The sequence below is a fragment of the Sceloporus occidentalis genome, unplaced genomic scaffold (assembly GCF_023333645.1).
Source record: "Sceloporus occidentalis isolate IW3139 unplaced genomic scaffold, rSceOcc1.0.p SCAF_4, whole genome shotgun sequence".
Taxonomy (NCBI): Eukaryota; Metazoa; Chordata; class Lepidosauria; order Squamata; family Phrynosomatidae; genus Sceloporus; species Sceloporus occidentalis.
The window spans coordinates 199079845-199095590 of NW_028316984.1; the positions used below are offsets into that span (position 1 = coordinate 199079845).

At 48.3% G+C, this 15746-nt stretch overlaps 1 protein-coding gene across 1 annotated transcript; it reads left to right on the forward strand.

Annotated features, from left to right (window-relative positions):
• The first annotated feature begins 1379 nt into the window (after positions 1 to 1379).
• On the forward strand, positions 1380 to 13840 carry LOC149315276 (bone morphogenetic protein 4-like). Its single transcript, XM_089522883.1, has 3 exons — positions 1380 to 1455; positions 5246 to 5607; positions 11368 to 13840. The coding sequence occupies exons 2-3, from the start codon at positions 5253 to 5255 to the stop codon at positions 12264 to 12266; spliced, it is 1254 nt and encodes a 417-aa protein (XP_089379009.1). The 5' UTR covers positions 1380 to 1455; positions 5246 to 5252; the 3' UTR covers positions 12267 to 13840.
• The last annotated feature ends 1906 nt before the right edge of the window (positions 13841 to 15746 follow it).

Sequence of the window (15746 nt, forward strand, 5' to 3'; positions counted from 1 at the left end):
ATGACTGGTGGTATTGGTGGGGGGCCTTGGGATGAAACTCCTGATGGTGAGAATTCTAGATAGTAGAACAGACTCCCTTGGAATGTGGGGATTCTCCTTAACTGGAGGCCTCCAAACAGAGGTTACTTATAGAATCCTAGAGTTGGAAGAGACCTCAAGGGCCATGCAGGAACTCGCAATCAAAGCACCCCCGACAGATGGCCATACAGCCTCTACTTAAAGACCTCCAAAACAGGAGACTCCACAACTCTCCATTGAGGGAGTTTGTTCTACTATCGAACAGCTGTCACTGTCAGGAAGTTCCTCCTAATGTTGAAGTGGAATCTCTTTTTTTCTGTAGTTTGAATGCATTGCTTTGGGTCCCATTCCTTGGAGCAGCAGAAAACAAGCTCGCTCCCTCCTCAATATGACACCCCTTCAAATAGTTAAACAGGGCTATCATGTCACCTCTTAACTTTCTAAGCAGAAGGTTTTCCAGGCTATGTGGCCGTGTTCTGAAAGAGTTTATTTCTGACATTTTGCCAGCATCTGGGGCTGGATATCTGTAGCTGGATATCCCACCTCTAAAGTTCTGGCAAATACCATCACCTGAAAGTAGTACATTGTTTCCCTGGACCCTGTAACAGACATTGTTGTTGTTGTTGTGGGTCTTCTGGGTCATTTCCAGCTGATGCTGACTGTAGACGGCTCATATTGAGGAGGGGAGAGAGCTTGTTTTCTGCTGCTCCAGAGAATAAGGCATGGAGCAATGGATTCAAACGATGGGAAAAGAGATTCCAGGTCAACATTAGGAGGAGCCTCTTGGCAGTAAGGGCTGTTTGACAGTGGAAGACACTCCTTCCTCCGAGTCTGATGGAGTCTCCTTCTTTGGAGGTCTTTAAGCAGAGGCTGGATGGCTATCTGTCAATGGGGATGCTTTGACTGAGAGTTCCTGCATGGAACTCTGGGTTCTCTTCCAATTCTAGGGTTCTAGGATTCTCTGTTGACCTTGGGGTTTTCTGAGGCTTTGGAGGCCAGAAGAGCCAGACTTTCGCCTCTGCGAACCCAAAGGCTGGAGGGATGGGAGGCTGGCCTTTCGCAGGGGAAGGAGGGGCGTGGGCGTGGCTTAGGTTTCCTGATTGACAGTCCAGGGCCAGGGGGCGGGCCTTGCCGGGCCCACGTGACCCTCCCCGGGGCTGGCAGTGGAGTGAGCCGAGGAGCCCTGGCAAAGGGAAAAAGGAGGCAGCTGCGACGGCCAGCCTTTGGAGCCCCAGCCATCCTCCATTGGGAAAGAGAGAGAGAGAGAGAGAGAGAGAGAGAGAGAGAGAGAGGAGGAGCCGCAGCGCTCCCCATCCAGGCTCCCTTCCAGTGCTCCGGACCCCTTGCCTTGCCTTTGCCCCTCCACGGATCCTACGAGCTCCACGCTGGCTGTCAAGAAGAACCATGGACTGTTTCTGTCGGCCGTCCGCGCTGTCAGTGAGTAGCCCTTCAGTCCGCCTCCTCCTCCTCCTCTGCCCGACTGCCTTCCCTTCTCCTCCCTCCCTCCTTCCCTCCCTCCCTTCCTTCTACTCTCCTTCCCTCCCTCCTTCCTTCCTTCCTTCTTCTTTCTTCCCTTCTTTCTTCCTCCTTCCTTCCTTCCTTCCTTCCTTCCTTCTTCTTTCTTTCCTTCCTTCCTTCTTCTTCCTTTCTCCCTCCCTCCCTTCTTCTTTCTTTCCTTTTTTCTTCCTCCTTCCTTCTGCCTCCTTCTTTCCTTCCTTCCTTCCACTTTCTTTCTTTCTTTCTTTCTTCCTCCTTCTTTCCTTCATTCCATCTTCTCCCTCCCTCCCTCCCTCCCTCCCTCCCTCCCTCTTTCCTCCCTGTGGCTTGCGTGTCCGTGGGAATGCGTTTGCACGCGTGTTTAGGGGGAGAGACAGACACAGCGCGAGCCAAACACACTCTGTAAGTCCCAAGGGGTTCCTGTCTTGCCTTTCCCTCCCTCCTTTTGGGGCTGTTTCAGTCCCCGGAGGAAGGAAAAGGGGGCTAAGGATCGGGCCCTGTCTCTTTTCAGCCCGATCCTGGCCGGACAACCCGAGTCTCAAAGATCTCCAAAGGGACTCAAGAAGGAGGCAAGGGCAAAGGGACGAGGGACCGAAGGAAAGCCCGCTCCCGCCTTCTTCGAAGCCTGGCTCTGCGCTTGCTTTTGCACGATCCACAGAATATTGGATCCCTTCCTCTGCACAGGGATCTAGTTGACAGGGACCAAAGGGATCGCTCTGCTTGCACAGAGACCGACCCTGGGTTTGCTTGCAAAGCCCTTTCCACCAAAAGCACCTTCAGCCTGCCTTTGCGCCTTCCTTGGCGCGATCCACAAAACACTGGATCCCTTCCTTTGCTCAGGGACCGAGTGGCCAGGGACCAAAGGAACCTCTCGCAGACAGACAGACAGTCACTTATTTTGGCTTGTAAAACCCTCTCCACCAAAAGCACCACCTTTCAGCGAAGGCAAACATCTTCTGCTTTTGCGCGATCCGGGAATCTTTAGATCCCTTCCTCTGGGCAGGGATCTTGTGGCCAGGGACCAAAGTCACCCCTCTTTCTCGCTCACCAACACACACACACTGTTTGTTGCAAAGCCCTTTCCCCAAGTCTTTCCAGCGGAGACAAAAAAGGTCTTACTTTGCGCTTGCTTTTGCGCAATCCAGAAAGCCCTGGATCCCTTTGCCAGGGCATGGACCGAGGGGTTAGGGAGCAAAGTACCCCCCCCCCCGACAGACACACACACAGAGAGACTTAGTTTACCCTGCAAAGCCCTTTCCACCAAAAGCACCTCCGGCGAAGACAAAAGTCTTCCTTTGTGCCTTCCTTCCCGCGATCCACAAAACATTAGATCCCTTTCTCTGAGCAGGGATCTAGTGGTCAGGGACCAAAGGGATCTCTCTTTCACACTCACACACACACACACACACACACACACACAGACATTTAGTTCTCTTGCAAAGCCCTGTCTGCGTAAAGTACCTTCAAGACCCGTCAGAAGTCCGGTTTTGCTTTTTCCTTGTCACGATCCACCAAGCACTGGATCCCTTCCTTTCTGCCAGGGATCTAGTGGTCAGGGACCAACGGAATTTCTTATTCGCACACCAACACAGAGACACTTAAGTTTGCGTACTAACAGCGGAGACACAAGAAAAGGTCTTGCTTTGAGCTTTATTTCGCGCGATCGGCAAAGCCCTGGATCCCTTCCTCTGCCCAGGGGACCTAGTGGTTAGGGACCAAAGTAATCTCTATGTCTTTATCTCACAGAGAGAGAGAGAGAGAGAGAGAGAGAGAGAGAGAGAGACTTTTAGTTGGCTTGCCAAGTACCTTCAGCGGCGACAAAAGTCTTCCTTTGAGCTTTCTTTTGCGCGATCCCCAAAGCACTGGATCCCTTTCCCTGCGCAGGGACCTAAGGGTTAGGGATCAAAGTAACAATCTCTCTCTCACACACACACCAACACACTCAATCAGAGACACTTAATTTGCTTACAAAGCCCTTTCCACCAAGTACCTTCAGCGGAGACCAAGAAAAGTCTTAATTTGCGGTTCCCTTCGCGCGATCTACAAAGCATATTTGGATCACTTTCTCTTGCCCTCTGCAAGTGGTTAGAGACCAGAGTAATCTCTCTTTCTCTTTGGCACACCCCACAAACACCCCCCCACACACACACACCTATAGAGAGAGACATCGTTTGCTTGCAAAGACCTTTCCTCCGATGAAGGTACTTGGTGGAAAGGCCTTTGCAAGCAAACTAAGTCTCTCTCGATGCGTCTGTGTGTGTGTGTGTGTGTTTGTGTTCTCCAGCATGGACTTCAATTTGCATCCCTGTCTCTTCTCCCCACTGCCCTGTGGGATATTATTATTATTATTATTATTATTATTATTATTATTATTATTATTTTCAAAGCCCAGTAAAGCAGGGACTTTGTCTCCAAGGTGCACCATCCAAGATGCCTTTGAATCTGTATGCAAAGGGCTCTTGGAGGAATCTGTATCCAAAGGGATCCTGGAGCAGCTCGGAGACGAAGTGGATGATGAAAGTTCAAGGTTCTCCCAGATCAATAGATAAACCAATATCGGAAAATCTGATTTTCCTCCTCCCACAAGAGACAAATGGAAGACTTTCTGGGGAAAAAGGAGGGAGATGAAATGGGATGGGTTGGAGCTGGAAGCCTGTTGAACCTATTTCGGGATCGTATATAGATAGGAAGCCTGGATGGATCAATGGATCTATTTGACTGATTGATTGGTGGACAGAGAAGCTGGGAGAAGAAAAGGAAGTGTCACTGTGAAAGAGTTGTACTGAGTATGGGAGATCTTTTTAACACTCATGTGTGTTTGTCAGAGCTTGGAAAAGTTTCTCTTTTCTTTGGAAAAGTTCCTTTTTCTTTTTTGGAAAAGTTTCTTTTTGGAGGGGATCCCTAGACATCCGTGGATCATACGCAGGAGGGGAGTTGTAGGTCAGGAGAAAAAAACACCCCTTGCCTTATCCTCCCCAAAAAGTGAGGACTGCTTCTAATCACTGGCTAGTTGGAGGATTCTGCGAGGTGTAGTCCCCATTTATCCCCAGACTAGCCAGGGAAGGGTGGGAGATAGGGGCTTCAAAAGTTTTTTTGGTCCCAATCCCCAGGGTCTGGGAGTTGTAGTCCCAAAAGGGGAAATTTTCCCAAGTGGCTGGTGGCTGATTACTGGATTTGGGAATTGTAGTCTCCAGAAAGGGAACTTTCCCCAGACTTTGGTGGGACTGTGTCTCCCTGGCCATCAGGGTCTCTTACAAACTCTAGGATTGTAGGATCCTAGCTAGACACAAAGGAAAACTTTTTCCAAACTGCCTCAGCAGGAGATTCTGGGGGGCTTTGTAGTTTCCTAGCAGAGTAGTAGAGGATTCTGGGGAAGGGAGCTGTAGTCCCAAAGGGCAACTTTTGGGAATTCCAGTTCCCCAAGAGAAGTTTTCCAGCAGAGTGATGGGGGAGTCTAGAGAGGGGGACCTGTAGTCTCAAAGGGCAATGTTTGGGAGCTGCAGTCCACCAAAAGCAAGTTTTCCAACAAGAGTAGTGAGGGATTCTGGGGTTCCAAAGACCATTGGTCCTGGCTGGGTGGGGGATGCTGGGCGTTGTCGTCCCCCCCAAACCTCTCTGTGTTTTTCTCCTCTCCAAAGTAAAAGAGGCCAAGAATTTGCAGATGGGTGTTGCAGTCCTTCTTGACCCTTCTCCTTCTCTGCCCCCTTTCTCTGCCCCCTTCCGCCCGCAGAGACACCATGACGCCTGGTAGCCGAATGCTGATGGTCATCCTATTCTGCCAAGTGCTGCTCGGAGGGGCCACGCACCGGGCCGGCCTCCTCCCCGCCGAGATTGGCAAGAGGAAGGGGCCCCTGGGGGACCGCCCGCCCCCCAGCCATGAGCTCCTCCGTGGCTTCGAGGCCAGCCTGCTCCAGATGTTCGGTCTTCGCCGTAGGCCTCGCCCAGGCCCTGCCACCCAGATCCCGGCCTACATGCTGGACCTCTACCGCCTCCAGTCCGGAGAAGAGGAGGACCGGGTCCACGACCAAAGCCTTCCCTACCCAGAGAAGCCCACCAGCCGTGCCAACACAGTGAGGAGCTTCCACCATGAAGGTGCGTTGGCCAACAGGTCTCTGGGATGGATGGATTTGCATCCAGGCCTCCGAAAAGCCAACCAGGGGTGCGCCTACACCTCGTTGTGTGCCTTCAAGTCAACTTACGGCTTCCCTGTCATGGGGTTTTCTTGGCAAGTTTCTTCACAAGGGGGTTTGCTCTGGCTCTCCTTTGAGGCTAAGCAAATGTGACTCTCTTGGGTTAAAGGACCCAGCTGGGAATTGAACCCTGGTCTCCAGAGGCATACTTCAATGCTCAAACCATGCTGGCTCTCTCTTGCATCTACATTAGCGATTCCCAAACTCTGGTCCTCCAGGTGTTTTGGACTTCAGCTCCTAGAGGCCTCAGCCATCTTGGTGCACAGGATGCTGGGAGCTGAAATCTGATACACTTGGAAGGCCAGCATTTGGGAGTCCTTGCTCTATGCTGAGTGAGGTGGAGTGGTTTGAGCATGGGACTACGACTCTGGGGACCAGGATTCGAATCCTAACTCGGCCTGAGAGGATGGCAGTGGCAACCCCCTCAGAAGAAACTTGCCAAGAAGACCCTTAGGGTCACCATAAGTTGGAAACAATATAGGGTCACCATAAGTTGGAAACAAGAAGACCCTTAGGGTCGCCCTAAGTTGGAAACTACTTGAAGGCACACAACAGACACAAGCACTACACTGTAGAAAGAATGCTATTCGACATCACTTTGAGTTTGACACCACGTTGACTGCTGTGGCTCCATCCTGGGATGTGTAGTTTAGCATGGCCCACCACCCTCCCCCAAAACTACGTATCCCAGATGGCTGCAGCTACAGCACTCAAACTGCACCAATTTCGACACCCTGGGAAGCCCCTCAAACCAAGGAGGTCTACATCTCCCATTCACAATCAGCCATACAGAGACCCAAAACAGCGAGCATTGACCTTTGGGGAAGGGACCTTTTGGGGGAGGTTGGGGGGGACTACAACTCCCAGAGGATTACAAATCCCAGCATCCACCCCACTAATTCTGGCTACTGCACTCCCCAAAGAGAGGATGTTTATAGAAGATGGCTGGGGAAGGGAAAGAAGTGATTTTTTGCAATTACTGCAGAAAAATAGGGAAAAAGACATCCCTTTGGCTTTCTATCCCTCTGCCCTCTTTCTTTTGTGCTCCAGAAAGCAGTTGAGGTGGATCCCAGAGAAAGAGTTTGCTTTCTGCCCTGCTAGCGATGGGTGCTACAAATCCCAGGATGCCATGGCTCCATTCCATGGCATCCTGGGATGTATAGTTTTGTGAGCTCTGTAGCCTCCTCTATCAGAGACCTCTGGTGCAGCCGGCAACCAACACATTCCAAGAAAGCAGTGTCAATCTGACTTATTTCTTCCACACAAGAAACTCTATGCATCCTTCCTGGCTGCTCCAGATGTGACTCTGATTTTGCACCTTTCTTCTCCTTTCCCCTTCAAATACAGCTCTTTTCTCCCCCTTTGGGCAAAGTGAGCTTTTTTCCCCTCCCCTTTTTAATAGCTGGACACTAAAGGGCTACAGCTGCCTCTAAATTGGCCAAGAAGTGGGAGAGGAAAAAAGAAATAAATTAGGAAGGGATGTGAATGTAATTCGAGCCAAATGTTTCAGGGTGAGGGTTTCTAGGTCTCCAAGGACCGGAGCGGGACCCCTGAAGGTGCTAGCCAGGCGATTGTGGCCCCTTTGGCTGCTGGAAATCTGGGTTTAAGTGCGGTTTGGAGGGGTGTGTTTGTGGGAGCAAAAGATGTCCAGAAGACACCAATTTGAAAGCGATTCTGCACTGATTTAACCTCCAAGTAACATTCTTGGGGAGTTCTGGATCTGCCTGGTAGAGTAACATCTACCGCCAGGGTCCTTGAAGTTACAGCTCTGTTCCATCATCCTCCAACACATCTGGGGCAGATCCCCCCATGCTCTTTGGATTGCATGTTCCAGAATCCCCACTGCTAGTGCTGAGATGTTGGGAGTTGCAGTACAAAAAACTTTTCTGCAGTGATGTAACTATGGGTGGGTAGGTAGCAAAATGAATGCATTGCCCCCCCCCCCATAGGAATTCTTACCCCTCCCATGAAATTTTTCTTCAATCCCCAGATGTCTAGTATTTGCATTACTTAAAAACTTCATTTAAAGGTTGCTCATAAATGATGATGCAAGTTTTAAGTGATCACAATGCTATGTTTGTTCCTAAATCTGAAAGTTTGTTTCTAAATTAATCCCTTTGTGGGAGAAAGATGAGATATAAATCCTTGGAATAAAATATAATATATCAATGAAGTTTTCAAGTGATCACAATACTAAGTTTGTTCCTAAATGATGAATGAAGGTTTAAATTATCACAATACAACACCTGAAATAAGGGAAATTTTTAGTTTTTTGTGGGTTTTTCGGGCTTTGTGGCCATGTTCTAGAAGAGTTTCTTCCTGACGTTTCGCCAGCATCTGTGGCTGGCATCTTCAGAAACACCAGGAAGAAACTCTTCTAGAACATGGCCACATAGCCTGAAAAACCCAACAAAAACTATGGATGCCGACCATGAAAGCCTTCGACTTCACAATGGAAATTTGTATTTGGGAGAATTCTTACTTGGGTGGGCACTGCCCTCATTTTGTGCCCTCCCCATATCTACACCTTTTGAGAAAGTTAATTTTTCTTACTGCATTGTCTAGAATGCCAGTCTTTGGCACTAGCGGTTGGGGGATTCTGGGACAAGCAATCCGAACAGAAAAAAAAGCATCCCTCCTTCTCCTCCCAAGCAATGGGGAGACAGGATAGAGGTTTAAACAATCAAACAAGGCTGTAGAAATTCCTCTGTCAGGTAGGGTCATTCCTCCACAGAAAATATATAAATTCCTTGTGGGATCTATCACTTCTTTGCAAGGACTTGAAATCCAAAGACTTCCCCCCCCCCTTGGGATTGCATGTCCCAGAATCCCCCAGCTGATAGAGCTGAGATTATGGGAGTTGCAGTTAAAAAAAACTTTTCTGCAGAGGTGTAACTGGGGTGGCGGTGGTGGCAAAATGAGGGCAAGAGGAAAATCCGCCCTCCCAGTGAAAATTTTCCTGGGCTCCCAGATGTCCAGCATTGAGATCACTTGTCTTAAAACTTGACTTATGATTCAGGAACAAAGTTTAAGTGAATTTTGCATAAAGGGTATTTGTTCTTTGAAGGAGGAGTATTAGAGGGGTGGAGGAGACAGAGAAGGTGCTAAGCTCAAGTCTTGTTAAAGATGGGACCCCCTGCTGGGCAAGTCCTGCTTCTGAAACTTAAATGCACAACCCTACATCTTCATTAATGACTGTGTAATGGCCATGAGTCTAATCATAAAATCAAGAGAGTTGGAGAAGACCCCAAGGGTCATCTAATCCAGTGATCCCAAAACTTTGGTTCTCCATTTGTATTGCACTTCCATCTCCCAGAAGCCCCAGCCAACTTGGCCAAGAGTCAAGAATTCTGGGAGCTGAGGTCCAAAACATTTGGAAGACCAAAGTATGGGAAACACTGAACCTCTTCTGCCATGCAGGAAGACACCATCAAAGCCCACCCAAGAGATGTTCATCCAGCCTCTTCTTAAAAACCTCCAAATGTTGAGACCCCATCATATTTTTAGGCAGCATCTTCCACTGTTGAACAGCTCTTACCATCAGGAAGTTCCTCCTAAGGTTTAGGTGGAAATGCCTAGTTTAATGCCTGCTGCTGCTGCATTATAATCCAGTTAGTGGAGAAAATTATTGGCCCACAGATTTGGAATGGGGATCAGGGTAGGAGGGCGATTCTGGATCTGCTTTGTTGGAGGATGGGATTGGAAGCAACATGGGGCTGAGTTAACCACCTATGGAACAGGCAGGGGGGGTAGTCTAAAGCCGTCATGCCCATGTCCTTCAGACTTCAACTCCCAGAAGCCCTAGCCAGCTTGGCCAGCAGTCAGGAATTCTGGGAACTGGAAGTCCAAAACATGTGGAGGACCAAAGTTTGGGAACCATTGGGCCTGGATCCATGTGGTGGATTGTGTCTGTTGAAGTGAGGCTGCATCTGCCCTGCAGAGATAATTTGCACCACTTTAACTGTGATGGCTTGATGCTATGGAATTCTGGGATCTGTAGTTTGTTTTGGCACCAGAGCAAAGCTACTACAGTCCCCAGAATTCCATAGCATAGAAATAAGATTGGAAGGATCCACAAGGGCAATCTAATCTAACCAACTCCTTTAATCCCATTTTTAATCCCAAAGGCAGTGCTGCCAAAATCTGGTGCTAAAGGCCTGGAAAGGTGATGATTCCAAAACGTGGCCAAAAGGGACCAAAGAAAGTGGAATACAGGGCTGTGTGGGTGTGTGTAGGGTTGCTATTAATCCCCCCCTTGAAATCCCCCCCTTGAAAGGAAATAGATAGGGTCCTGATCCACCTCCACCCTGAAGCAGGGGGATCAAATGCTCTCCTGTTCTACACTTGTCCTACATTTCAACCGTCCATCCAGGAGGAATTTCAAAATGTCCTCCATTTTGGGCATGACTAAGAAGTATGAATTTATATTTATATGAGCATTTCTAGTTTTTAGTTCATCATGTCCTACATTTTCCTTGAATGTCCTACATTTTGTGGTGCCTTCCCTTCCCTTATGGTTAGGACTTCTGGTCACCCGTCCTGTGGTGACCCACTCACAAAATCATCTCTCCCTTCTGCCTGCTGTATTTTGTTTCGTATTTCAAGCCCATGCTGTCTACCCTGAATATATATATATATATATATATATATATATATATATATATGAGAGTGTGTGTGTGTGTGTGTTGTGTGTCCAGTTCAGGTTTTAGACCTAACGGTAAAGAAACAATCCCCTATACAGTTGGCTCTCCATATTTGCGGCTTTGACATTTGTGGATTTGATTCTTTGTAGTTTTGATTAATATGTCCTCTCTACGAATATCTAAGTCCTCCAGCACAATTCTGCTGGACACTGACCATAAAGTTGTCCTGGAAAACCTAGAAGTTCCTAGGGAAAAAACTCCTCTAGGCATTTGTAGGTCCTCCGGCCTGATGGTACGATCAACTTCTGTGCTGGTCTATGGAGTTTATCAAACGGGAGGAATTTCTCTTAAATTCGAATGAAAAGAAATTGGGGCCAAAACACATTCACTTAAAGTTGCTAGTTTCATGCAATTACGTAAATACACATTGCATTCGAACTGGCTCCCCATTGCCCGGAAATAGCATGCCATTGCCCAAATTTGTGTGTGGCAGTCTATCACGCAATAACGTGAAACCACATGATTGCATTTGGACTGACTTCCCGTTGCCCGAATTTGTGTGCAGTGGGTTATCATGCAATAACATTAAATCCCATGATTGCGTTCAGATTGCCATTGGATTATACTTCCAATTCCCCTTGTCTGATAAACTCCCATGACTGTAATAAAGTTGAAATGAACTGAACTATGGTGAACTTCTGGCACCGGAGGACCTGCAGACTCCTAGAGAGGTGTTCTCTCAGGTAAAAAGAAGTGGGTTTTTTTGTTTGCAGTTTTCCCAGATTCATGTGGGCCCTTCACCCCTAACCCCAGCGAATGTGGAGGGACCACAGTATACAACCCCCCCCCCCCATCAGCCCCCTCTCTCAAAGCAGCACAGCATTCTGGCAAGCTCCTTTAAAGTTCAGGAGAGGCAGGACTCCATGACAGGAGACTCCATTTTCCTGTGTCTTGCATCCCTCCTTGTGGTACCTACTATATGACTTGTTGCTAATGCAGATGCTATTTCTTTCATTTAGAACACCTGTCGCAGGTGCCCGGCTTGGAGCCCCACCTGGGTCGCTTCCGCTTCTTCTTCAACCTGAGCAGTGTGCCATCGAGCGAGGCCATCTCTTCTGCAGAGTTGCGACTCTTCCGTCAGCAGGTCCCCGACAATGCCGTGGAGGAGGAGGCCGAGGAGTGGGGTCTCCACCGGATCAACGTTTACGAGGTGATGAAGCCCTGGCGTGACGGGGAGGACCCAGTCACCCGGCTTCTGGACACACGCTTGGTGCACCACAACGTGAGCCGCTGGGAGAGCTTTGATGTGAGCCCGGCAGTGCTCCGATGGACGGCGGGCGGGCAGCCCAACCACGGCCTGGCTGTGGAGGCTCTCCACCTTCACCCCAGGCAGACTCGGCAGGGCCATCATGTCCGGATTAGCCGCTCTTTACCTCAAGGGGGGCACCTGGAGGTTGGGGACTGGGCCCGCCTCCGGCCCCTGTTGGTCACTTTTGGCCATGATGGCCGGGGCCCGGCATCAGCCCTCACACGACGCCGGGCCAAGCGGAGCCCCAAAGGCCCCGGGGGTGGTGGCCCTGGTGGCCGGGCCCAGCGTAAGAACAAGAAAAACTGTCGGCGCCACGCTCTCTATGTGGACTTCAGCGACGTGGGCTGGAATGACTGGATTGTGGCCCCACCAGGCTACCAGGCCTTCTACTGCCACGGTGACTGCCCCTTCCCCTTGGCCGACCACCTCAACTCCACCAACCATGCCATTGTCCAGACGCTGGTCAACTCGGTCAATGCCAGCATCCCCAAGGCCTGTTGCGTCCCAACTGAGCTCAGCGCCATCTCCATGCTCTATCTGGATGAGTATGACAAGGTGGTCCTCAAGAACTACCAGGAGATGGTGGTCGAAGGCTGCGGGTGTCGTTGAGGGCCAAGGACGGCCAAAGCATACGTTTGTGGGGGTGGTGGGGGATGACGAGGTTGGACTACAGAGCCCAGACACCCCAGGAGAATGGGTTGGGAGTTTTGGGAGATTTGGTTACCCTCCTGAAGGTTTCTATGGTCACAAAGAGTGCAGAGTTTGGGAAATGAACTTTGTGGGACTATGTTACCCAGCATCTCCGGGAGGACTGGTTGGAGGTGTTGGGTGGTATGATCCCTCCCAGGGAAGGTTTCCAAGCTTGGAGAGAATGCTGTCCTTGGGAAATGGACTTTGTGGGACCATGGCACCCCCAGTCCCTTCAGAGGCTAGGGAGTCTGGGAGGTACAATCCAAAAAGTAAGACCAAATGCTGGGGGATATTGTAAGTTGTCGTCCCTTGAAATAATGTTTTCAAGTGTGAAGAGCTTGGGTAATAGACTTTGTGGGACTATAGTACCCAGAATCCTCCAGGGACTGGGGGAATTCTAGGAACTACAAACAGTCCAAAAGGTAACACTGAGAGAGAGGGTGCAGAGCTTGAGAAATGAAGTTTGTTAGACTGCAGTACCCAGACTTTCAATTTTTAGAATCCCCCTCATCTCACCCAAAGTAACTTTTTCAAGGTGAGAGGCAGAGAGCAAGAGTGTGAATTGTGGACAAATTAATCTATTGGATTACAGCACCCAGAATCCCCCAGTCTCCCTACATGTAGTTTATTTCACCCACAGGGAGCAAGCAAGAGCGCAGAGCTTGGAAAAATTACATTTTTGGGCTACAGCTCCCAGCCAAACCCAGCAGCCTCCTTTTGGATTCTGGGAGCTGAAATATCAAAAGTAACTTGTCCAAGGTTAAAGAAAGAGGGGGGCAAGCAGTGCTTCAGAAAAAAATTATTTCAGTGGAGTAAAACTCTGTAGATCCCTTAGTTTTCCCCAGAGCAACTTTTCTGAGCTCAGAGAGAGCTAGAAAAGAGCCTGGGAACCATTCTTTGTTGGACTACAGCACCCAGAATCCACCAGCCTTCTGGGGGATTCTGGGAGTTGTAGTCCAGCAAAGTAAATTTTACCATCTTGGAGATTGCTGACCTTGGAAAACTTACTTTCTGGGGCTGTAATTCCACTAATGTTCCACTCTTTGGGGGGCGGGGCGGGGCGGGTTTAGTGGTGGTTGTCGCCTGCAAAAGTAACTTGCCCAAGGTCTGAGATAAGAGATATCAGATGGAGAAAGACATTTTCCCCATTTCTCTGCACCTTTTGGGAGGTGATGATGGAAAGAGAGCTCCATGCTTCTTCTCGGTTTCCCTGTTTCAAAAGAATGGATGGTTGTTTTTAAAATTTTATTTCCCAAAAGAAAAGGAAAGACGAAATCTCATAAAATCCTCTTTTTTCCTTACCTGACCTCCACAGGCGTGCCAGCAAAAGCAGACAAAGAATAATAATAATTATTATTATTAAAAGAGAGAAATCCCTCAGTCCGTTCACCTTGACCTTATTTATGACTTTTATGTGCAAATGTTTTGACAATAATGATCATATATTTTGACAAAATATATTTATGACGACATATTAAAAGATAAAAAAATAAAGTGAGTCATTATTTTAAAGGTAAATGCAATACATATGTTTATTTCTAAGTGTGTGTGTGTGTATTTGAGAACCTTTTATTTCTCCCTGGAGGTGCATCAGGGTGGCTTCACTCTTTCTTTCTTTCTTTCTTTCTTTCTTTCTTTCTCTTCTTTTCTTTTTTTCCTCTTCCAGGCAGGGAGTAATCCATCCCTGCTTTGTTGTTTTTGAGATTGGTTTAATTGCTAACTCTTCTGGCTGGCCTGTCCCCAAGCTTTGGAAGATGCAATTTGAGGAATGGATAGGATTAGATTTCTTTCCCCCTCCCATAAATGCATCCACCTCCTCTTCTTCCACACCTCCCTCTTAGGCCCCATACAGACAGGCCAAACTAAAGCTGCTTCGGGTCACTTTGGAGGTATTCTGTTTAAATGATGCATGCGTACTAAGAATCCAGAAGCCGCGCCAAAGGCTCAATCCAGTACTAAGGACTGGAGTGCAGCTTTGGTGCAACTTCTGGACTCTTAGGACGCATGCATCATTTAAACAGCATACCTCCAAAGTGACCCGAAGCAGCTTTAGTTTGGCCTGTCTGTATGGGGCCTGTGTCTCTAAAATGTTTCATTAATTTTTTTAAAAAATGGAATAGAGTCCGCCCTCCACTTTTGCAGCTTTAATTTTGATTATTTGACTATATGCGGTTTTGATTAATATGTTCTCTTTAGGAAATAGCTAAGCCCTCCAGCGCAACTCTGCCAGAAGATGACCACAGAGTTGTGCTGAAGAACCTAGAAGTTCCTAGAAAAAACACTTCTCTGGGCATTTGTAGGTCCTCCAGCATGATTCTGTGGTCAACCTCTGGCAGACGTTGACCATAGAGTTGCACTGGAAGATCTGGAGATTCCTAGAGATGTGTTCTCTTGGGTAAAAAGAATAGTGTTTTTTAATTTGTGGTTTTTCCACAGTGACAGGAGTCCTTCACCCCTAACCCCATCAAATGTGGAGGGACCACTGTACAGCAAGACTCTTAACTGTTGCTTCAACTGATTAGCCCAATCAGTTGAGACAGGTTCAAAACAGACTCTCTCAATGCCTAGAACCACTCTGGATTCCAGCCCATACCCAAAAAGTACCTTCCATCCACCTGCTGTGTATCAGCCAAAATAGTAAGTGGAAGTGACACTGTCGAACAGCCCTTACTGTCAGGAAGTTCTCCTAATGTTGAGGTGGAATCTCTTTTCCTGGAGCTTTCATCCATTGCTCCATGTCCTGTTCTCTGGAGCAGCAGAAAACAAGCTTCCTCCATCCTCAATATGACATCCCTCCAAATATTTAAACAGGGCTATCATATCACCTCTTAACCTTCTCTTCTCCAGGCTAAACATCCCCAGCTCCCTGAGTCCTTCCTCATAGGGCGTGGTTTCCAGGCCCTTCACCATTTTAGTCGCCCTCCTTTGGACACATGGCTCCAGTTTTTCAACATCCTTTTTGAATTGTGGTGCCCAGAACTGGACGCAATATTGACCAGAGCAGAATAGAGTGGCACTATTACTTCCCTTGATCTAGACACTATACTTCTATTGATGCAGCCTAAAATCACATTGGCCTTGTTAGCTGCCGCATCGCACTGTTGACTCATGTTCAACTTGTGGTCTACTTGGACTCCTAGTTTCTGTGGCTGAATCCACACTGCAGAAATAGTCTGATCTGAGACCACTTTAACTGCCATGGCACTGGTGCCACAACTAACTGATTCCCAGAATTCCAGAGCATTGAGCCATGGCAGTTAAAGTGGTATCAAGCTGGATTATTTTTGCAGTGTGGATGCAGCCTACATTATCTGCAATCTTTGGGTGGTGATGCTAGGACTAGGCTCTGTTTTGAAATGACCTCTAATGCTCATGCATGCACATCCACACCTCCCCATT